General features: G+C 43.9%; 1 protein-coding gene across 2 annotated transcripts; it reads left to right on the plus strand.

Moving 5' to 3' along the window:
• Positions 1 to 4,042: 4,042 nt before the first annotated feature.
• Positions 4,043 to 22,051, plus strand: DUSP11 (dual specificity phosphatase 11). Of its 2 annotated transcripts, none has more exons than XM_072639511.1 (9): positions 4,043 to 4,219; positions 7,087 to 7,162; positions 11,452 to 11,583; positions 13,361 to 13,484; positions 16,510 to 16,570; positions 16,735 to 16,781; positions 17,021 to 17,096; positions 17,254 to 17,502; positions 19,218 to 22,051. In XM_072639511.1, the coding sequence occupies exons 1-9, from the start codon at positions 4,122 to 4,124 to the stop codon at positions 19,477 to 19,479; spliced, it is 1,125 nt and encodes a 374-aa protein (XP_072495612.1). In that variant the 5' UTR covers positions 4,043 to 4,121; the 3' UTR covers positions 19,480 to 22,051. The 2 variants fall into 2 exon arrangements, with proteins under 2 accessions (XP_072495612.1, XP_072495686.1); XM_072639585.1 differs by lacking the exon at positions 4,043 to 4,219 and adding an exon at positions 6,540 to 6,587.
• Positions 22,052 to 22,134: the final 83 nt, after the last annotated feature.

The raw sequence follows: 22,134 nt of genomic DNA on the forward strand, positions 1-22,134 counted from the left end.
AAGTCTGTTGTGCCAGGCTGGGAGAGGAGCACAGAGCAGACCCCAATAAACCTGGAATAAGCCTGACAGGACTGAATCACTGGCAACTGAGGTAGCTTCCATACTTCTCAACCCACAATAGTGGGAAAGGTCTGTCAGACATGGGTGAGAGAGGAGTTCAGACCAACCCCAACTCCAATGCAGCCCTGAGGGAAGAGGGGGTAGCATGCAGTAGCAACAGCAGTGGTAGCTGCTTCCAGAGCTCTCAACCTACAGATGGTAAGGGGATCAAACAACAAGATTACAGGGATCTTTTTGCTGCCACTGAGGCAGAATTCTTGTGGCAGCAGTGGATAAAAAATCTTTCTCACAGTTCCAGGGCAGAAAAGAGTGTGTGTGGTCACTTGCTGACCAGAGGATAGACCAAGAGAGGAATAAATACACTACTCCTTAGATCATACCACCTTGGAAGAACTGAAAACATACAGGTTCCTAGAAGTATTTCTGAAAAAAGCAGCAACAAAACTCCTGAAGCTTGGGATATTATTCCCTCCACACTGGAAGCAGAGTTCTACCTTAACAGTTAAAAAGTCAAGAAATTGGCTTGGGAAATGAGCAAACAGTGGAAAAAACTCAGACTGTAGAATCTTATTTTGGTGACAAGGAAGATCAAAATGCAAAGTCAGAAGAATACATTAATACATCCAAAACCTCCAAGAAAAATATGAATTGGCTTCAGGGACGAAAGGACTGAAAAAGTATTTTGAAAATCAAGTAAGAGAAGGAGAGGAAAAATTGAGAAGAGAAAGGAGAGTGATGCAAGAAAAGCATGAAAAAAAGAGTCAACAGCTTGCTAAGAGACCCCAAAAAATACTAAAGAAAATAACACATTAAAAAATAAATTAGATCAAATGGCAAAAGAGGTCCAAAAAGTCAATGAGGAGAACAATTCCTTAAAAAACAGAATTGGCCAAATAGAAAAGGAGGTCCAAAAGTTCACTGAAGAAAATAATTCCTTAAAAATTGGAATGGAGCAAATGGAAGCAAATGACTCTATGAGAAATCAAGAAATTATAAACAAAACCAAAAGAATGAAAAATAGAAGACAATGTGAAATATAGCATTAGGGAAAAAACTGAACTGGAAAATAAATCCAGAAAAGATAATTTTAAAGTTATTGGACTAGCTGAAAGTCAAAAAAAGAGCCTAGACATCATCTTTCAAGAAATTAACAAGGAAAACTGCCCTGATATTCCAGAACCAAAGGGTAAAATAGATATTGAAAAAATTCACTGATCACCTCCTAAAAGAGATCCCAAAAGGAAAACACTCAGGAATATTATAGCCAAATTCCAGAGTTCTCAGGTCAAGGAGAAAATATTGCAAGCAGCCAGAAAGAAACAATTCAAGTATTGTGGAAACACAATCAAGATAGCACAATATTTTAGTAGCTTCTACATTTAGAGATTGAAGGGCTTGGAATATGATATTCCAGAGATCAAAAGAGCTTGGATTAAACCAAGAATCACCTACCCAGCAACACTGAGTATAATCAGTAAGGAGGTGGGGGGGAGGGTTTGACATTCAATGACACAGAGGAATTTAATGTATTCTTGAGAAGCCAGAACTAAATAGAAAAACTGACTTTCAAATACAACACTCAAGAGAAGCATGAAAAGGTAAACAGGAAAGAAAAATCATAAGGGAATTATTCAATTAAGTTGAACTGTTTATATTCTTAAATGGAAAGATAATATTTGTAACTCATGAGACCTTTCTCATTATTATGGTAGTTGAAGGGAATATATACATAGACAGAGAGCACAGGGTGAGTTGAATATGAAGGGATGATATCTAAAAAATAAAATTAAGGGGTGAGAGGAATGTGCTAGGAGAAAGAGAAAGGGAGAGGGAGAATGAGGTAAATTGTTTCACATAAAAGAGACAAGAAAAAGCTTTTATAGTGGAGGGGAAGAAAAGGGAGGTGAGAGGAATGTGGCTTGAGGAAGGAATAACATACACACTCAACTGGGTTTGGAAATCTATTTTACCCAACAGGAAAGTGGGGGGGGTGGTAATAGAAGGGAGGTCAGATGGGGGGAGGTGATCAGAAGCAAACATCTTCAAGAAGGGACAGAGTTAAAGAAGAGAATAGAATAAATTTGGGGCAGAACAGGATAGAGGGAAATATAGTTAGTCTTTCACAGCATAACTATTATGGAAGTGTTTTGCCTAACTACATTTGTATAACCTATATTGAATTGCTTGGTCCCTCAATGAGGGTGGGTGGGGATGGAGGAAGAGAGTGAATTTAAAACTCAAAGTTTTAAAAAGTGAATGTTAGAAATTGTTTTAAATATAACTGGGAAATAAGATACACAGACAATGGGGTACAAAAATCTATCTTCCCCTACAGGAAAATGGAAGGAAAGAGGGGTGGGTGATAGAAGGGAGGGCAGATTGTGGAAGGGGTAATCAGAATGCAAGCCCTCTTCACGTAGGGGAGGGAAGAGATAGGGAGAAAAACTGAAACTCAAAATCTTGTGGAAATGAATGTTGAAATCTAAAATAAATTGAAAAAAATTAAAGGTCAGTATTACCTTCAAAAAAAATAAATAAAAATAAAGAGGTCTCCCAGACCAGTCATACCGTTCTACCCTACTAGTTGAACTCCTTGAAATGGAGTCCTGATTTAGTTTTGATTTACACTTGACCTGCTATAGCTACCTTCTTCCTCAGCACCCTCCTTCCCACTTTTCAACTTCCTTTTTTGTGTGTTATCTTCCTCCACTAGATTATAAACTCCTTGAGAGCAGAGATTATTTTTCTTTTTTCATATTTGTATCCCCAGAGTTTATCACAGTGCCTAGTACACTTACTGTTAGGTTGTGCCCTACTTTTCATGACCCTGTGAACCATAGCACACCACACCCTTCTGACCAAAAGGGCTCATCTTCTGATGCCATGTCTTTTGGCATTTTAATACTCTCCATGGGGTTCTCTTGATAAAGACACTGCAGTAGTTTGCCATTTCCTTCTCCAGTTTTTGGTCTTTTTTTTTAATGTGGGAAGAGGTTAAGTGACTCGCGCAGGGTTACACAGCTAGTAAGCTATCTGAGATCAGATTTGAACTCTCATCTTTCTGACACTAGGCCACTTGATTGATACCTAACACCTGCCTAGCACATAGATAAACATTGATAAATGTTTTCCCACAGCTCCTCTAACATTTATCAAATTCTTCTTTTACTGTCTTTGCCAATTTGAAAGATATGAGGTGGAAACTCAAAGTTGCTCTCATTTTCCTTTTTCTAGTTATCTGTGATTGAGTATTTTTTTCCACATGATTGCTGATAGCTTAAATTTCCTTTGAAAATGGCTTGGCCATTTTCCTATTGGAGAATGGATCTAAGTCTTCAACATTTGAATCAATTTCTTATATTTCTGGCAAATGAATCTTTGTCCAAGTTATTTGCTTCCCTTCTAATTTTAGCTGCATCGATTTTGTTTGTGTTTTCATTTTCTGTAGAGAGTCGACTAGCTAGCTAGATGAGTAAATAAAGCCCTCTCCTTGGGGTGGGAAAGTCTCAAACACTGACCAGCCGAATTTATTCCTGTGTTCTTTCAGCGCCTAATTTCCCTCAACTCCAAAATAGGGTTAAATAATAGCACCTCCCTTCTAAGATTGTTGTGAGGGTAAAATGAGCTGCGTGTAAAGCACTTTGCTCACAATAATATATGATAAATGATTTCTATCAATTAATAGCTCTCTCTGTTTTTGTAGGCTTGGTCATGATCTCTTCCCCTAGCCATCCTTGCTCTACTGCGAGTTTGACATCTTGGTCAAGCATCCCATGCTTCCTCCTGTACTGAGAGCTGCGGCACGGTCCCCGCACAGGCACACGGGCTCCACCAGAGGGCGCTATGGGCCCCTCCGCACTCCCGGCTCCTCCGCAGACGCGTACGGCAGCGTGGTGACCTCATTCTGCCGGCGGCCGCGCAAGCCGCGCAGGCTCGTGGTGGTGGTCGCGCAGGCGCAGTGCGGCAGGGCTGAGGCCGTAAGCGCGGAAGCCCGAGTGGGCTCGGGTCCCGGAGCTGAGGTGGCGGCGCGGGGCGGGCTGTGGGCGGCGGCGCGGGGCCTCATGAGCCGCCGGCAGCAGGCGCGGGGTGCCTGGGGGGGCCCCAGCGCCGCGGGGAGGGGGGGCGGCCGAGGAAAAGGCGTGAACCACCTCCCGGACAGGTGAGAGCTGGAGCGGGGCCGGCCGCGGGGCGGGGGCGGGGGCCTGGGCCTGGACAGCGGCTGCTTTTCCTGCTTGGGTGGCCGGGCCCGGAGCCTGGAGCCGGGGTCTCGCCTCCATCCCTCCCTGGGCCTGCAGGCCCGGTCCAGCGCCTGGCCTTGGCCGTCGGAGCCTGCCTGGGGGACCCGGGCCAGCCCCGGCCGCGGCTTCTCCCGGGGCGGTGACGTGGGAAGGCCCCAGGCCCAGGGCCAGCCTCCCCCTTACCCCCTCCGGCCCCTCGGGCTGTCTCCTCCTGGCTGCGGGAAGATGGGTGCTCTGGGTTCCAGCCCCAGCCTTGCCCCGCCCCCGCTATCCAGTGAGCCCCCGCAGTACTGGCTGGAGACGCCCTGGCCCGGGTTTAAATGCCAGATCCCAGCCGCCAACTAGATGGGAGGCCATTGGGAGCCTCTATAAAAGGGTGCTCCCAATAGCCCCCCGCCGCGCTGTTGTGAGGATCGCTGGAGATCAAGGCTGCCAGGTCCTGCCGAGCCCTCCCTGTGGCCCGAGCAGGGCTGGCTCAGGAAGGCTCATCCTCGGTCACTGCAAAGTTAAAGAGGTGGCCTGAGCCCCGGGAGAGCACGGCTCCCCAATGCCTGGCCGGAGGAGCGCTTGCTAGGAAGGGGCTCCCAGGCAAATCCGGTACTCTTAATTTAATCTCAAGGTAACATTGAATCAGAGGAGATGTAACATTGTATCAGCCATATATGGAATAACTGCATCGTATTCAGGGCAGAAAGGAGACTTAAAGTTCATCTAGTTCAACATTGTAATTTTATGTAATCCATTCTCTGCACTTCTTACAATCATCTGCATCACTGTAGCTGATGGGAGGGGGGTTGGAGGGGAGGCATGGTCAAGGCTCAAATCACCTGAGATGACCCTACAGGCCAGAAGCTCCTCGAATGTTGGGGAGAGATCCATTCCTTAGTTCACTTAAGGACTATCTCCATTGCAATCCATTCCTTCCATGTCCTACCTACTTTACATAGTAACTCCCATTCAGTGACTAGGCCCCCTTAAGAAGTAGTCAGGGGATGGCCCCTTTAATGAGCAGAAGAAAAAAAATAAATCAAAGTGGGCAGGAAAGAGAAACAGGTACTATAGATATTCACTCTCCTTAACCTAAAAAGGCCAAGGTCTCCCATTGCATCCTGGGTCGTCTCCAATCATCCTGATGAATATCTGGTCACTGGACCCAGATGGCTCAAGAGAATAAAGTGAGGCTGGTGACCTTGCACAACCCTCCCTCAGTCAAATCAAAGTCAACTGCAAGTCATGTCATCATTTCTCTGATGTCATGGCCCTCCTTCAAAAATGAAGGATGAACACAGTCCATCCCCCTGTAGTTTTACAAATAATAAAGTTGAGGCCCAGAAAGTTAAAGTCACAGAAGTGGTAAGGAACAGAGCCAGGTTGGGAACCTATGGCCCTTGACTCCAGAGTCAGTACTCTTAACACTTAACCATACTGCCTGTTGTATAAGAAATTAGGAATATTTCACTTGGAGAATGCTTAGATTGTCTCCGCATTTTGTAAGGGTTATGTTGAAGCCCCTGAATTAGATGTGTTCTCCTTGGCTCTGGAGAATGGAGCTTGAACCAGCAAGTGGGAGTTTGTGATGGTCCAGAACATCCCTGAACATTGGAAGCAGGCTGGTGCTGTTCCACAGCTTCCCTCTCCTGCATATGCAGCCAGGCTTTGATGACCCCATCCCCAGCCTTTCCCTCCTTCCCTGCCCAAGACATCAGAAATGGGAAATCAAGCCAACAGTCTTAGGTGAGAACCTGCCCCCCCACCCCCACCCCACCTCTGAGTGTGCCTTGTCCCGAAGCTCCCTGCATCCAGACCCAACCCAAGGTCTGCTATTCTCCTAAACCTAAATGGTAAACCTTGGACTTCTTCACCATGATAATGGCCTATTGCTTTACTAGTGACGACTTTCAAAGGTGGAGGATCACCTGCTGGTTATGTTGGAGTGACTCTTCTCGTTCAGGGACAGATTAGATCAAATGGCTCCAGAGGTCCTATAAGAAGAGATGACTTTGGGCCAAAGGGAGCCGAAAGAAAGCATTTCTTTGGTGAAGGTTTGAACTAAGTGACCACAAAGTTCCCTTCCAGATTCCCTGCTGATTCTGTGAGGCACATGTGATTCCCATCTTTGAAAAACTGAAAAGTTTTCACAAGATGTTAGACTGAATTCTGTTCAACTTCAGAAGAGAGAACCAAGAGTAGAACTTATAAGGGAACATATTTTGGTCCCTTTTGTTTTGCCTTCCAGCTCCAAGTACAATGAGAACTATCCCGAAGTGGAACAAGCTTACTGATGCAATAGTGAGTTCTCTGTCACTTAAGGTATCCAAGAGAAAGTCAGGTGCCTGGCTACCTAACTAATAGGAGTCATACTTCAGATGGAGTTTGACCTAGATTACTGAGAAATGTCTGCTAATTCTCACTCTAGTTATGTTTAGAGTAGTTGTAGCTGTACACTGGGTGCAGCCATTCCTCTTTGTCACATTTTCACCAGCTTTATATAGCTAGCAGAGGTGCAGTCAAATTGAGTGTATGTGGCTGTTTGCTCTGGGGAGCAATATTCAGTCTCATTTCCATCAGATTTTTTTTTTCTTTGCAACAAACATAAAGCTCCCATCTAGTATATGTGATATTAATGAATGACAAAAATGGCAAGAAGCAGGAAGTAGAGCCTTGGTCTTTATTTGAAAGTGTCCAAAGAGTAGGGCAGTGATAAGTGGGAAGTCTGTAAAGTGGAGGTCTTCATTCTGGAGCTTTCAGGTTACTTAGAAAGCCTCATGTGCAAATATTTGTCTTCTAGGTGGAAAGACTACCTCCCAGTTGGACGGCGGATGCCTGGGACACGCTTCATTGCTTTTAAAGTTCCTTTAAAAAAGGTTAGTAAAAGCCAATAAAATTTCTTTTCAGAAATAGACATACAAAACCTAGTGATAAAAGTGTGCTTCCATGTAGCAAAGCCATATTCTCAGCATGGAATCTCTGAAAATTACATTGTTTTTGCTTCAACTTATTAGGAGGATGGATGGGGAAGGAATATGAGAAGGAAGGTATATGTGATGTAGAAGATGAGAAAAAATAGAGTTTCTATGCAGGTAGTAAATGTCACTCAATGTTTATATTTCCGTGGTATCCTCTGGGAATCCCTGGTGGAATGAGGACCATTGGTATGTTTTTAAGGGACACTTGATACAAGTTTGAATATGGCTGTGCCTCTGATGTTTCTACATATTATTTTCAGAATTCCTTGCAAATTAAGACTTTCTTTCATTCCCATATTCATATGAATGACCTTAACACCCCAAAACTAAATGCAGCACATTGTCTCGTATCCCTTGTGGAGAAGAATCCTTTGAATGGAAGATTATTGCTAACATTTCAGCAGTAGCTACTTTTATCCACACAGAAGGGGTACAGTCTCCAGAGTAGTTTATATGTTTGGTTATAGACAGAAAATTAGTTTGGTTATAAACAAAAAATTAACCTGAGAGTGGACCACATAAGTTGGATGTTTTAGTCATTTATTTAAGGGTTTGGCATCGGTACTTAACATTTCTAAACCTGGGTGTCAAGAGGGAGGATGGACCTATGATTTTGTCAGTTTTAGGAACTCCAAGTAGGCAAACTGCTTCCCCAAATGCAGAGAGAAAGTCCCCATTATTTACCACAATATTCATAGCATTCCTTTCTTATGTTAGCAGAGGCCTGGAAACAAAATGAATGCTTCTTAATTGGGGAATGGCTGGAAAACCTGTGGACTGTAAATGTAGGAGAATTATGCAACAGCAGATGTAAGGAATTTGGAGAAACATGAGGAGACTTGTGTGAATTGGAGCAATTCAGGTTCTTGGAGGAATCTGACTATTGATCTCATCATTCAACTGAAATTGCTGTCCCAAGTGTTGCCAGATCTGGTGGTCTTATCTCCATCCTCATTCTCTTTTCCCTCTCTGCAGCCTTCTATCTGGTTAGATCACCTCCTCCTGGATACTTTTTCCTCCCTAGGTTTTCCTGGCATTTTTCTCTTACTATCTGATAGATCCTTATCAGTCTCCTTTGCATGTTCCTCCTTCATGTCATGGCTACGTGTTTCCCAGGGCTCTGTCGTGGGCCTTCTTTTCTTCATTTAATATCTCCCATGGAGATCTCATCATCTTCCTTCCACAGCTTTAATTATCATGGATCTAAGTAGAATCAAGGGAAATCTCATATGGCTGAGGCCTGTGGTTCAAGTTTCAGTAAGGTAAGACAATCCTGCCAGCCATGGGGCCACTACCAGGGTCTCTAGACACAGCCTTAATGAATTGAAAGTCTACAGGAAAGTATTGCCTATCACTGAGGCCCAAGGATGACTCTCAGCCCTTGCCTTCATCTGGATTCACAGCACCTGGCTCATCAGGACAACAGGATTGCCACTGAGGTCCTAGCCCCATTTAGGAAGAATGACCTGCCCTTGTGCTTTGTGGAGAGCACGTGTATGGCAGCTAGACTACTGGTCCCACCTTGTCTGAGGAGCCGAGCCAGAAAACCTAATCTCCACTTTGGTCTGTGGCTCATGAACTCAAGGAACATAATCAGGTCCCAGGCTTGGCTGTTACCCATCTAGCTGCTTTGGTTGGATTCTCTCAGGAAAGGACAACCCCAGGAGTTACTTTGAGATGCTTTATTAGGGCATCATTGGCCCTTGCCAACACTGGCAGTTGGTGGGTAGGTTGTAGTGGTCCAAAGGCAAGCAGCACAGCAGCCTCAGAACCCAAGTGGGGATGGGGAAAGGGAGAAGGAAATTACCCAGGGGAGTCCCATTCAGAGGGCAGATCTCTGACCATCAGCTGATAGTGGAAGACAATGGGCCAGGGACTCTCAGCCATTTCTCTGCTTATGAGGCATCAGAGTGGGGTTTTAAAGGATATTTCCTTTGATCATCTTGATATAGGTAGAGCATTTCAGCAGAGCATTGAGCAGTGGTAAGTCTTATCTGCAGCTGCATTATAGATGAAGGCTCACCTGGTGCTTTGACTTTGGACCATCGTATCAAAGGACGGAATAAAGAGTGGCCACTTATCAGAACATGTAGTCAGGGAAGGCCAAGACGTAGGGGTTTCAGCAAGTAAGTTTCCAGAGTAAATTAAAACTGCATCAGAAGTCAGACTTATAACATGGGCCCCAAATGAAAAACAAATTAAGAAGTTTCACAGGATCACACAGTAAATCTGTTTCTGCCATACGAAATCTATTCCCAATTCTTGTCCTTTCTGCCTTCACTTCTCTCCCTCACCCAGCCACTGCATCATTCAGATCCTCATCAATTCTCCCCTGCATTATTGAAAAGCCTTCAGATCAGCCTCCCCAGCTCCAGTCCTTCCTACACTCAGTTGTTGGAGAGATTTTCTGAAAACAGGTCTGTCCCATATCCTCCTACTGAGTAAACTAGGAGCTCTGTTTTTTTATCTCCAAGATAAATTATAATTACCTAACATACAAAACTCTTAGAAACCTTGTTCCTTCCTCTGTTTCCAGACTTCTTATACTTCCCTTCACATACTTTGATCCAACCATACAGGCCTACTTGGTATTCCTTGAACACAACACTCCTATCTCCAAGTCTTTGCCGTGCCTGTGCCCCATAATTTATTCGATTTCCTTCCTCTCTGACTCTTAGTGCCCTTGGCTTCCTTGAAGGGAAGCCTTCAAGATTCAGCCCAGGGGTCTCCTGGGGGCCATGTTTTTGCCTTTTCTCATATCCCCCATTTTTAAAGGCACAGTGTCTGACCCACAGAAGGTGTTTGAGAAATGCTTGTTGGCTGATTGATATAGAACAGTTTTAGTTGGAAATGATCCAAGGTCTGCCAACACCTCTGGAGAGCAGGAGGGAAGCCTCAAAGGTAGTCAGAGGAGCAGTGAGGGCAGAACAGTAGTTCAGATAATAGAAGAAAATGGGGTGAGAGAATGACAGAACGAGGTGCTAAGGTTTTTGAAGAAAGTGTGAGGATCTCCCCCTGAAGAGGCTTGGCAGGGCCCAGGGAGGTGGTGGAAGGCTAGATGATGGTTACTGTCATCATGGTGACACTAGGTAGTGCCTACAGGTTTTTATCGGAGCGGAATTAATATGAAGTAGAATGAAGCATCCAGAGACTGTAAGAGCCATGAATTGGTCTGAGGAGCAAAAGAGCACAGCTCGATTGGGATAAGAGAATAATAATGGGAAGGATTTAGGGGAGCAGAACCTTGAGAAGTGAGCTAGAGAAATAGACTGGCTCTGTGCTGTTGTTCAGTCGTTTCACGCACATCCGATTCTTCATGATCTCTTTTGGGGTTTTCTTGACAAAGATACTGGAAGGGGCAGCTGGTTGGCGCAATGGATAAAGCATGGACCTTGCAGCCTGGAGGACCTGAGTTGAAATTTGGCCTCAGACACTTGACACTTGCTAGCTGTGTGACCTTAGGAAAGTCACTTAACCCTGATTGCCTTGCTCCTTCTCCAGGGATTATTTTTAGATGAGGAAACAGGGTGACATGACTTGCCCAGGTTCACATAACTAATGTCTAAGGCCAGATTTGAACTCTGGTCTTCCTGACTCCAGACCCAGGGCTTTTTCCACTGCACTACCCAGCTGCCCTAGACTGAATACATAAAATGGGCTAAAAGTAAGAATGTTATGAAGACATAAGAAGTGCTTCCACTTGAGTGATGCATAAAATGATTCTCTTTTACCTCACGCAAGGCACTGTCAGATACAAGGAAGGATAAGATAGGGCTCCTCCCTTCTAGGCACCTCCACTGGATGTGACAGTAAAATGAAGACACTTTATTATGGAAATTGGATTCTTTGTTTCATTGTCACCTTGTACACCGTGAATGTCACATGGGCATCAGTGGGGGAGTTAAGAGGAGAGATGTTGCAGGCTGCCGTGGGCAGTGGGAAAGGGCATCGTGCTGGGCTGAGAAGTCCTCCCTCTGTCTCCTAACGACTTTGTGGCCTGGCCTTGGACAGGAGGCGTCCCGCAATGAAAGCTGTGTCTCCTCGTGTAACATGGGGACAGTGACGCCTTCCCCCGCTACCTTATAGGGTGATTGGTGAAAATCTGAGAGGTCCTTGTTGAAAATGCTTCTGCAATGTAAGGTGGTCCCGTTCTTACCATTACTCTTTGTTCTTGTTCTCCTTGACAGAGTTTTGAAGATAAACTTGCCCCTGAAGAACGCTTTTCCCCTTTGGATCTTGTTAACAAAATACGAGAACAGAACGAAGAGCTTGGATTAATTATTGATTTAACATATACTCAGCGCTATTATAAACCAGAGGTAAGACCTTTTCATTGATGGGCTTGGGAAAACACACTGGCTGATCTTCTTGCTGAAAATACAACAGGAATCCGTCAGCTGGCTGAGTGTCATATTTCCATGTTAGTTAATCCTGGACCAGTAGAACTCTCACCTCCATCAGGCCTGGCTAGATGATGTCACTGTCCTCCAGGCATGGGCATCTTTCATGACATTCATCAAAATGGAAATCTGGAAGTGGCCCTCGTTCTTCTTTTCCAATCTTGCATCTTCACCAGTTGGGCAAAGATCAAAACAAAAGCTTTTTTGCCCACTTGAGCTCCATTGTTGTGTTGGTACATGGTAGTATTTGGTGCTTGACTGTCACAGTTCAGTCTGTGTTGGGATATGGCATCCTGGAACTTCCAGTTTTCTCTCTTTTGGGGGAAAAAAAAGAAGCTTCTCTTAGCTGAACCATGAATGCTCAGAGGAAACTGAAGAAACCATTTTTTGTCCATTTCAGAAAGTATGTGCTGATGCCATTTGGGCTCCACCAGGTCGTGAAGGGATTTCATCCTCTCAAGTCTCCCGCTTTCTGACCCTCACCTCTCTGCCTCTGGAGTGAGCATGGTAGAGGCCAGGATGGGGCAGGAGAGAGCAGGGAGATATCGTTCAGCTTTAGGGAGTAGAACCTCTTAGGGGATGGTGCCGTTTCTCATCTGGGTGCTCCTGCTGTGGTTCATGGACAGGGAGGGGAGGTTGGTGACCCCAGAAACATTGAGTGAAGGTCAGAATGTAAGCCTCCTGTGCCATTCACTGTGCTAGAGATCCAAAGAAACAACAATCACTGCCCTTGAGCTCACATTCTGTCAAGTGTAGAACAAGGGAAAGAGCTGATTTGAGTCATAGGCTTTAGATTCAAAGCCACTTCTGATAACTTTGGGCTAATCACTTCATCTCCTTCAGCCTCCGTTGTAAAAGGAGAGTTGGACTAACCAGCTGCTGAGGTCCCTTACAGCTCTCGATGGAAGCCCTTATATAAGGACATTTGAAAAGTAACCACTACTCTTCCACTCCTTTGTAGCTTAAGCACAATTCTTTTCTTGATTAACATGTGACACCTGTGAGAGACCCATTGCAGGCTCCAGTCTGCTCTGGAGAGCAAAACTCTGAGCTAGCAAGAGCAGGCCTTTTTATAACATTCAAGGAACAGAATCGAAACCAGGAGGCACGGGATTAAGGGGAAAGCAGAGGTGTTCATATGTCACACTTCCATGCAGCCATTGAAATATTCAGGAAAAGGTACAATATCCAGGGGTGATCAACTCTCGAAATTAGAAAATCAAGGAAGCCTAAGTCTTCCCTTGTTCTCCCAGGAGGCAGCAAGGTTTCCCTTAGCTCCGTCAGTTCCTTATTCACTGATTAAAGCATAGGCCTTCAAAGAAATGTCACATTCTCTTGATTGTACAGTATCTGCAAAATGGATACATAGAAATAGAAGATAATGTTTGATGATGAAGACACTGGCAGCTGAGGAAAATGAGGAACAGCCTCATGTAGGCAAAGGGACACTTGAGCCAAGCTCTGAAGGAAACAAGGCTCATAGAGGCAGAGGTGGGAAGGTGAGAGTCTGAGTTTGGCTCATGTAGCTGGGAGTGAGGGAGCCACAAAGTAGGTGGCATTCAAGGCCTGGGCATATGTCCCTTAGAGTAGAATTTCTGACTGGCCTTTTGATTCCCCTTTCTACAGCTGTCATTCATTTGTGGAAAGAGATGGAAAGATTAATGTGATTCCCTCCTGTCCCAACTTTGATTTGCAGGAGTTGCCAGAGGCTCTTCCTTACTTAAAGATTTTTACCGTTGGACATCAGGTGCCTGATGATGACACAATTTTTAAATTCAAATGTGCTGTGAACAAATTCTTGAAAGAAAACCAAGATAATGGTGAGCTTGACTTTTTCCTGGGCTGTTTAATTTTCCCAAGTTTGCTTTACATGTTGAATAGGAAGATGTTTTAAATTAAATACTATCTGTGCCTTTGTTATTAGAATTAGTATTAGAAGGATTGTATTGAGTCACATGAAAGTCAAACTATAAAACGGGGCTAATGGAGATGAACCCCAAGAAATTGTGTGAGGAGACCTTAGGGTGGGGTAGGGAATCCTTTGACTCTCTGGGCTCCTTTTAACTTAAGAATAGAAAACATAAAACAATTTCTTACATAAAGCAGGCTTTTCTGTAAAGGGACAGTTCAATAAACCAGACATAGGAGAGATAGAAAGAACTTCACAAATCAAAAAGAAAATAAAAGGAAAACAGATTTTTATAGAATAATGTCCCCATCATTTGGCCTTCTAAGATAATACAAATAAAGGCTTTAGGGCCTTTTTGTGTTTCTCCCACTACAGGTGTGAATGGATATGCTATAAATGTGCCTGTCCTACATGTAGGAGAGGTTTCTGTAGTGCCTCAGGTCTGCATTACTCACTGAATACAAAGTACAGGGCCTCCTACAAATTTTTTTTTTCAGAATAAAATATGATAAAATATGAAAATTTATTCAGTAAACAAGCACATATTCAAAACATACATATGCAAACTTTAATTTCATTTTTTGATCAGCTGAGTAAATGAGGATGAGAGGGAGACAAGGAAAAAAAATCTCTTGAGAGCATGGGGGAGCCATAGGGATCATAGACTCTTAGAATAGGAAGGAACTGTTGAGCTTACTTACCCATAACCTTGGTAAGTAGAAAGCAAGGAACGATGAAGAGAAAACATTTTAAGGACAGGGAAAGTTCAAGAAAGGCTCAGTGGTTCCTGAATTCACTTAAACCTGTAGCTGGCTATCTCATTGCCCTTGGAAAGCACCTCTTGGCCCATTCTTGCTCGTTGTACTTTCAGGGGCTCTCTGCTCTAAATGGGATAACTCAAGTAGCCCATTGGATGAGTAGATTAGGATCTAGGTCTCAGCAGCTGGGGCCATAACTACAGGTAACAAGACTGACTTTGCACTGATCTGTAGTTTTGCTTGCATACTTTGTAAGCAACATCTTTTGACCCAGCAATAGTGCCTCTTGGGCAAGGTGTACCCAAGGATACACAAAGGTTCTCCTTAGAGACATGTGCTAGTATATTTATTAGATATCTGTGATTAAAATAAGTGTTGATTACTTTGGGGAAATTTCATTTCAAAGCTAGATATGCCAGACAGCCTCTATCAAAGGAAACATAGCTAGAATAAGGTCTCAACAAAAGAAAAAGCTCACAGAAAAGATACGGACAGCTCTATGCCTTCTCCAGGGCCCACTTCTCACAAAAGGTCTCTGCTCTCCATTGTTAGATTTGCTCCATCTCTTCCTCTGAAAGGAAGGGTCCCTGGAAACACTTGGAGGCCAGAGACCTTAGTTCCCAGGCCATTGCTTAGCTGAAGTGACATTCACCCCCTTTGTCTTGTCATGCACCTCCAGAGAACAGCTCCCATCACCTGTGGGGATTGGGGCAGGGAGGGCGTGGCATGAGGTGCTTCTCAAGCTCTATCCTTGGGAGATGAGCAAGGACAAGGAGAGGGGGATTTTCTTCTAACCTCAACTTCTTGTGCCCTTGCATTTCTGTGACAGCCTTGGATTTTCTTCCATGTTTCCTCCTGATGGCCTGTACTTGTTTCATCTAAGGCCAGTGGGCTTCACAGCTAGGCTTATGCTCAGGCAGGGGAGGCACTTCAGGGTCTCCTTTGGCTCGGCCCTTCCTCCAAGCCCCCTCACTGCTCCTGAATGGCCACATGCATCTTCTTTCTGGCTTCAGTCTTTCTCCCATGGATCAAGCTGCACACCAGAGTGTCCTGCACATTAGGAGAGAGTCTGCAGTGGATCCTTGGCACCGCAGTCTCCTCTGGGTGGGAGCCTTAGTGATGAGCTTCTGAAAGAAAAGCCACTTTGCTTTAGAAAGCTTCATCTAGAAATTGGACTGTCCCTTCAGACTTTTTTATCCCATTGTTGAGCTGCCCTCTGAGGACCTCTTCTTTGTACCTTATCCCAGGGTTACGTATTCTTACACGTGGCACCCAGTTAAATAAGTCACTTCTTGCCCATTCAGGAGGATGTACCTGCTGAACTACCTTCCTGTCATGCTCCCTGCTACCCTGGCCCTTGGATCATTTAGGCTCCTTCTAGTCCCTTCCCTTTTACTGTGCTCCATGCACAGACGCAGTCTTGGCAAGGGTGAACAGGATCACACTCTTATCTGATTTGCGGATGGCATAACATAGTGCTGAGTAGTAGCATGGCACCATGGAGAAGGAGCAGGAGCAGGCAGGGCTTAAAGCCAGAAAGTCCCACCTCTGACTCCTCTTGGCTGTGGCCTTGCAAGTCCCTTCAGTGCCAGGAAAGGTGCATTGGCAAAAGACATTTCCTTATTTAGGAATTCTCTCTTCCAAGAAATCACAGGCCCAGTCCTGACTCCTTTCCCCATCAGTAACTTCATCACTCACTTTTCTTTAGTAATAGATTGGAGTGAGATGTGTGTTCACTCTCCTGTAACACCTGATCGCTAGTTTAAATTAGAAGCCTCCTTCATGTTCACCTTCTTTTCATCTATAACAGATTGATTCTCTGCCCCCTGTTCAGAGAGGAACTCCTTTTCAACCTCCTGAGAGTAGCTAGTGAACGTCTTCAGAAATGCAGCTTACCAGTTCATTGAGCAAACATTTACATTCAGCACCTGCTGTTGCCTGTGCTCCAGGTGCTGTCCTAGTGCTGAAAACACAGAAAGGGCTGAGGCTCTGCCCTCGAGTAGCACATTCTACTGAAGAGATGAGACATCAATACAGAACAGAGACAGAGTCCTCTGCATTGGGAGCGATGAGGGAGGTGGCACTGGAGTGGAGCCTTGGAGGAAGATAACTGTGCTATTTGTCTTATTGCTAGTGTTGAAGTGTCATTCCCTTAATTGTAAATTTCCCATTTTATAGACAAACTTATTGGAGTCCACTGTACACATGGTTTAAACAGAACAGGATATCTTGTTTGCCGGTGAGTTCTTAAGCCCAGGGGCAGGCTGGGTGGGCTGTGTCATGAATGGAAGTCAGCTTTTTAATGCAAGCTTACAAACAACCCAGAATCAGCTCTTTGTTGGACTTAGCATTCCTTTTTCCTCATCATTAGATCTCTGACTTGAATTATGTTGCTCTGTTCAGGTATTTGATTGATGTTCAAGGCATGAAACCAAATGATGCGATAGAATGTAAGTATGGAAATTTGCATTTTTGTCTTTTTTCTTGGATTCCTTGTGTAACGTTCAAAAGCCTGGGCGCATGGGAGAGAAAGAACACTTGGGTTAAAACCTAGAAAGCAGGCCATTCTGGAGTTTAGGGAGAAAAGATGACAAAGAGAAATTGGAATTATTGGAGAACTAGCTGTGTGAAAAAGCCTTGGTTTATTCTCTAATCACTTATGATGACTAGTGTTCCTTCTACTCCTTAGTGTTCAATAGATGTCGAGGACATGCAATAGAAAGGCAGAATTACATTGATGACCTCCAGCATGGACCAGTCAGAAAGTGAGTTCTGTATCTCATTTGTATGAAAGACTTGAGAGACGGTTTTTGGTTTGTTTTTTAACATGCCTAGAATTCTTAACAAAAAAAAGAAAAGAAAACCTACTTAACTATTTTGGTTGGGCACCAGTAATTTGAAATGTAAATATTTGTCTTTAAGGAATGATGGTACTTTAAGGTCAGAGCATTTTGAAGAATCATCGTTTATCAGAAGGAGAAACTTTTACAACACCCATGAAACTGATTATCATGGACCCAGAAGGACCTTTCACTGGTCCCGAGACTTCCACTCCCAGCCCCAAGAAGACTTCCACTACCAGTCCCACGAGTTCCATTCTCAACCCAGAGACTTTCGATCCCGTCGAAGAGAATTCCACTCACAAACACGAGATTTCTACCAGTCATCCAGGTATATATTCCCTTTTTTTTTTTAGCATGAAAGTGAAACCCAAACTTGGTAAACAAGCATAATGCCAAAGGGCCAGCCTACACATATTTTGCATGAGCTTTTAGAGCTGTCTTTGGAAATAATGATTTATACTTATCTCTATCACGATTCACTCTTGGTAAAGAAATTATGTCACTGCTTAAAACTAAGAAGTACTATTTTTATTTACTAGTTAAAATTTTGTTTTATTGTTACTTGAAAGTTTTTGTTCCTGAGCCATAGATAGTGAAGCAAATAATAGAATTAAAGCCAGCCTTTTAAAGAAAGAAGTGATGAGTAATAGTCTAGTCTGTCCAATACTTTGTGTCTCAGTACTGAACCCTACAGAGCAGGAGAGCAGCAGGCGGCTCACTCAGAGAGAAAAGATGCATTTAGTCATCACTTCTTAATGAAAACCAAGTCATACATTTAGTACAGGATAAATGGTGGGGCGGGGGAGGTAGCCAGGGAGAGCAAAGGAGACTGGGAGAGAGGGAGAGAATTCTGTCTTCCTTTAATATCAGTAACTCTGATAAAGCTCCTGGTGAAAAGTAAAGTCATTGACATGAGAACAGTATTTTGAGTTTGTAGAGCACCTTCTCTGGGGGTTAAGTGTTTTACATGTAATATATCACTTGTATTGCACCCTCAATAAATTGTATTGCCCCTTTCCAGAATAAAATGTTGAGATGAACATTAAATGAACACACTTAGGATTTCTAATCTTAGGTCTAGATGTTTTAAAATTCTGTAGCAGTGGTTTGGCAAAACTGGTCTTTATTATTGCTCTTTAAGTCCACATTTGGTCCTTTTAAGGCCATGAGGGTTTCTTCATGATTGTAGAGGACATTTGGGCCATTCATGATTAACTCTAAGCAGAATTCATTCATTCAGCAACCATTCATCATGTGCCAAGCACTGGGCCCTGTCCCTCCTCTTTCAAACAGCCTTCACAGTCTCTAAGGTTCCGATGCTGAAGGCTTCTTTCCCTTGGGCCTTTCATACTAACATGTCACCTGAATTTCCAGGGTCTTCAGTTGAGTCAGGAAAGCCACCCAGAGGTGGTTGGCAACAGCTTCCTCTGCTCACACTTCCCACCACTGTTACTTAGACATTTCTTCCTTCAGAACAGATTATGAATCGAAGTTTAAACAGAACTTCAGCTGGTTTTGGTAAAAAGATGTGTGAATTCCTGAGGTTGCTTTAAGATAGAATTCCTCTCACCCATGTTATTAATCTGTACTCTGGCACAAAGCTTGGATCTGCAAAGATCTTGGACTGGTACCCTTGTAAACAAATGAGCTTTTGTGACAATTGCAGGGTGATTTTTCTGATTAGGTGAAGGTAAATTTTCAATCTAAAGGCTGCAGCCTAAACTTCTTTTATAAAACTTTCTTCCCCCTCTTCCTACTTCCATGTGACCTGGTGGAGATGGCTGAAATGTTGTCTTTCTTAAGTGATAACCTTAGGAAGTCATGACATCTTCTGTTAAAGGACCTACTGAAAGGAAGGGGAGGGAAGAAAATCACTGCATTCCAACAGGGAACAGCTGCGCCCCAGTCCCCTGTTTGACTGGGATTTGACTAGACACCTGAAAGAAATTGTTTGTCTTAACCGATGTTAACAATTCGTGAGTCACGTTGCATCAGCTTCTGTGACATCTCTATTAACAGTTTGTCCTTGCCTCTTCTTTCTAGGAAAAACCAACACAGACGGAATTACTCTTGCCAAAATGTGGGAAGCCATCCCCCTTTGCCTCCTCCAGGCCCACCTAGAGAGGACTATTCTCAGAACAGATATACTTGGAATCTCAAACCCAACTATAATCTCCCTCCTTGGAACAAAAGACAGAAGCTTAACAGTTATAATGGACCATATTTTCCAGACCAGTGGGGGACAGATAGACAGCCACAGATATGTAGAAATCAAATGGGGGAAAATAGTTGGCATGACGTTTAGTCAGGCCACATCAAGGGAGGGTTGCCATCTCTTTTATGGCTTTCCCAGGCAAGCTTAGGGAAAAATTATATTTTTTACCACTTTGCTGATGAGGTTGAAGTGTGTTTGAAGATGAATTTTTTTTAAATTCCAAGTTATACCTGAAATTTTTAAAACAAGATGGCATTTTAGAGTTTGGCCAATGATTTAAGAGCCTCCACTGCAGATTACCAAAAATTAACATGCGTATCTAGATTTGCCAGTTAAACTTTTTTTTGTTGTTTTATTATTTTGGTGACATTTTTAAGTGGTCTTTATTATGTTTACTTATTGGCCCGTTGTCACTAACACCATTTTTCTTATTGTGTCCATAATTCAGATAACAGCCTGTGTAAGAAAATCTCCTTACAGTTAGGCCTGTAGAGAGTGTTCTGGCAGAGCTGCCAGAATGACTGCCCTGGGAATATGATGCCCATGTGCCAGGGTTAGGGCCCAGGTTGACAGGTCCAAGAGTGTGAGTTGGTCACTTTACTCAGATTCCATTTCTCTTGATTGGGTTTGTGCCAGCCACACCTGTTAGTAAAAGAGCAAAATGAACCGAATTACCAGTTTACAGGAGGAAATTGTCTTTCTGCATAACTGACACTTGCAATTGGCATGTCCCAGCAATGTGGTGCAATGGGTAAGATGCCCTGGTCTGGATGTCAAGAAGACCTGGGTTCAATTCCAGGTTAAGCACTTAATAGTGGTGTGACCCTTAGCAATCACTTAACTTCCCTGAGCCTCAGTTTCTTTAAAATGAGGGACTTGGAATCAGTGACTTCTATAGACCCTTTGAACTCTGAACCTGTGGTCCTAATGGGTAATCCTACACAAAGAACAAAATCATAAATCATAAGATGATTTGTCAAAGAGGAAAAAAATATGGAAGGGCAATTGGATATTGCCAAAAGAATATTCCTGTCAGACTCAGTCCAGCCAGTGCCCTTCTCCACTCCCAAGAATATTTTACCAGGCAGCAGCTTTTTTTTTTTTTTTGCCTCTCTCTTTGCAAGCTTTGAAGCAGTCACTTAAAACTTAGGTGGTCATAGCACTGCCAAGATTATTGCTAATCTTGCATCTGGTTCATTTTAAATTAGTGGCTTTCAGGATAAAATTCAGGGGTGGCTCGGACCTCATCAGGAACTCATCTTTTGTTTCTGTCCTAAAACAGACTGATCGTAGGGAGTCTAATGTACAGCATTAATCCCATCCATCTGATGGGGACCCTGACCTGTATCTTCTCAGCTTTGTACACGATAGTGTGTCACCTTGGATCTGTCCTAACCTGCTAGGTGAAGAGATAGGAAGGTCCTTGCAGGTCATTTTGGACTTTTACAGTGAGGAAACTGAGGCCCAGGGAGCTGAAGGGACTTGTCCCAGGACACACAGGGAATAATCATCAAAAGTGGTTTGTGAACCCTCTGACCCTGGAGCCAGTGCTTGTTTATTCCACTGTGCCAAGCTGCCTCCCACTCATTTAACTTGTAGACCCATTTGCTCCTCTGTAAAATGAGCCTAACGATACCTGCCCCCTCCATCACAGGCCCAGATAGTGATCTCCTGTCTCAAGTGCTTTGTAAACCATAAAGAGCTACATAGATGGTTTGTGCAGCAAGCCTCTGGTGGCTCCTGAATCGTGCTGACCGTCGATAGAGCTCACTCCTGTGGTGCTTTAAGCTTTACAAAGCACTTTCCCCACAACTACCTATTCAAGCATCATTCCCACTTTACAGATGAGCAAACTGACAGTCATGAGAAATGACCTTGGACTTCCTACCATGGCCTCAACCAAGAAGGAGTTGTTGGACTTCCTACCATGGCCTCAACCAAGAAGGAGTTGATGTTGGACTGAGAGAATCTTGCCATTTCCTCCAAAAGAAAACTTCTGTTTTTAAATTCCTTGCATCGTGCCCAGTTTGTTTTCTTTTTTCCTGGCCTCCATCTGGAAGAGCTCAGATCTTTCAGCGATCACCTCTGATAACGTAGACGGATGTGAGGATGAGTACAGTCTTGCCCTTGTGTTCAGGAAGTCACCTGCATAAGGCCAGGAGAGAAGGCAGAGTCTCTGTGCTTTCACATGTGGAGTCAGCTCTTCACCAGCCAGCATCTAACAGACCTGGGCTCCAATGCATGTGAGTCACCCACTGAGCCAGCTAGGCAGCACTGAAGAAGACAGCTTTTGTAGTTGGGCTGCTGTGAATCCTTTGTAGTGATGGCTACAGAAAAGTGGCCTTACCGGGGAGTCCTGCTAGCCATGACCCTCTAGCTGCACTAGGTCAGGACTGGAAGCAAATGAGAGCAACAGGAAAGAAGCCGAAAAGCTCGTCCAGATTCTTAAAGGAGTCTGACTGCCCATGGCAGCCTCAAGAAGAAGAGAAGTCAGTGCTGTCAGAATGTGGCCAGAATACATGAAAGCGAAGGGACTGTGAGGAGAAACCTTGAAGGGACAAAGTGAATGTTTAGAAAACGGAAATTAATTGGTGCTTTCGTTTGAGTTCTTAAAGACCCCTGTAGAAGCCTTGGAATTAAAGAATCACATTGCCAAGCTTAACAAGTTGGTCTCTTGGGTCTTCCCAGCCCTACACCTACCTCCTCTTCTCTCTGTTCCTCTATCCTTCCTTTTTCTCCGCATTT

This window comes from Notamacropus eugenii, chromosome 1, assembly GCF_028372415.1.
Source record: "Notamacropus eugenii isolate mMacEug1 chromosome 1, mMacEug1.pri_v2, whole genome shotgun sequence".
Taxonomy (NCBI): Eukaryota; Metazoa; Chordata; class Mammalia; order Diprotodontia; family Macropodidae; genus Notamacropus; species Notamacropus eugenii.

Bases quoted from the DNA above. Each gene is read 5' to 3' on its own strand.
- DUSP11 (XM_072639511.1), top strand. From the start codon at position 4,122: ATGAGCCGCCGGCAGCAGGCGCGGGGTGCCTGGGGGGGCCCCAGCGCC. The intron at 13,485-16,509 runs GTGAGCTTGACT...CCCATTTTATAG, and splicing joins GAAAGAAAACCAAGATAATG to ACAAACTTATTGGAGTCCAC. The intron at 16,782-17,020 runs GTAAGTATGGAA...TCTACTCCTTAG, and splicing joins ACCAAATGATGCGATAGAAT to TGTTCAATAGATGTCGAGGA.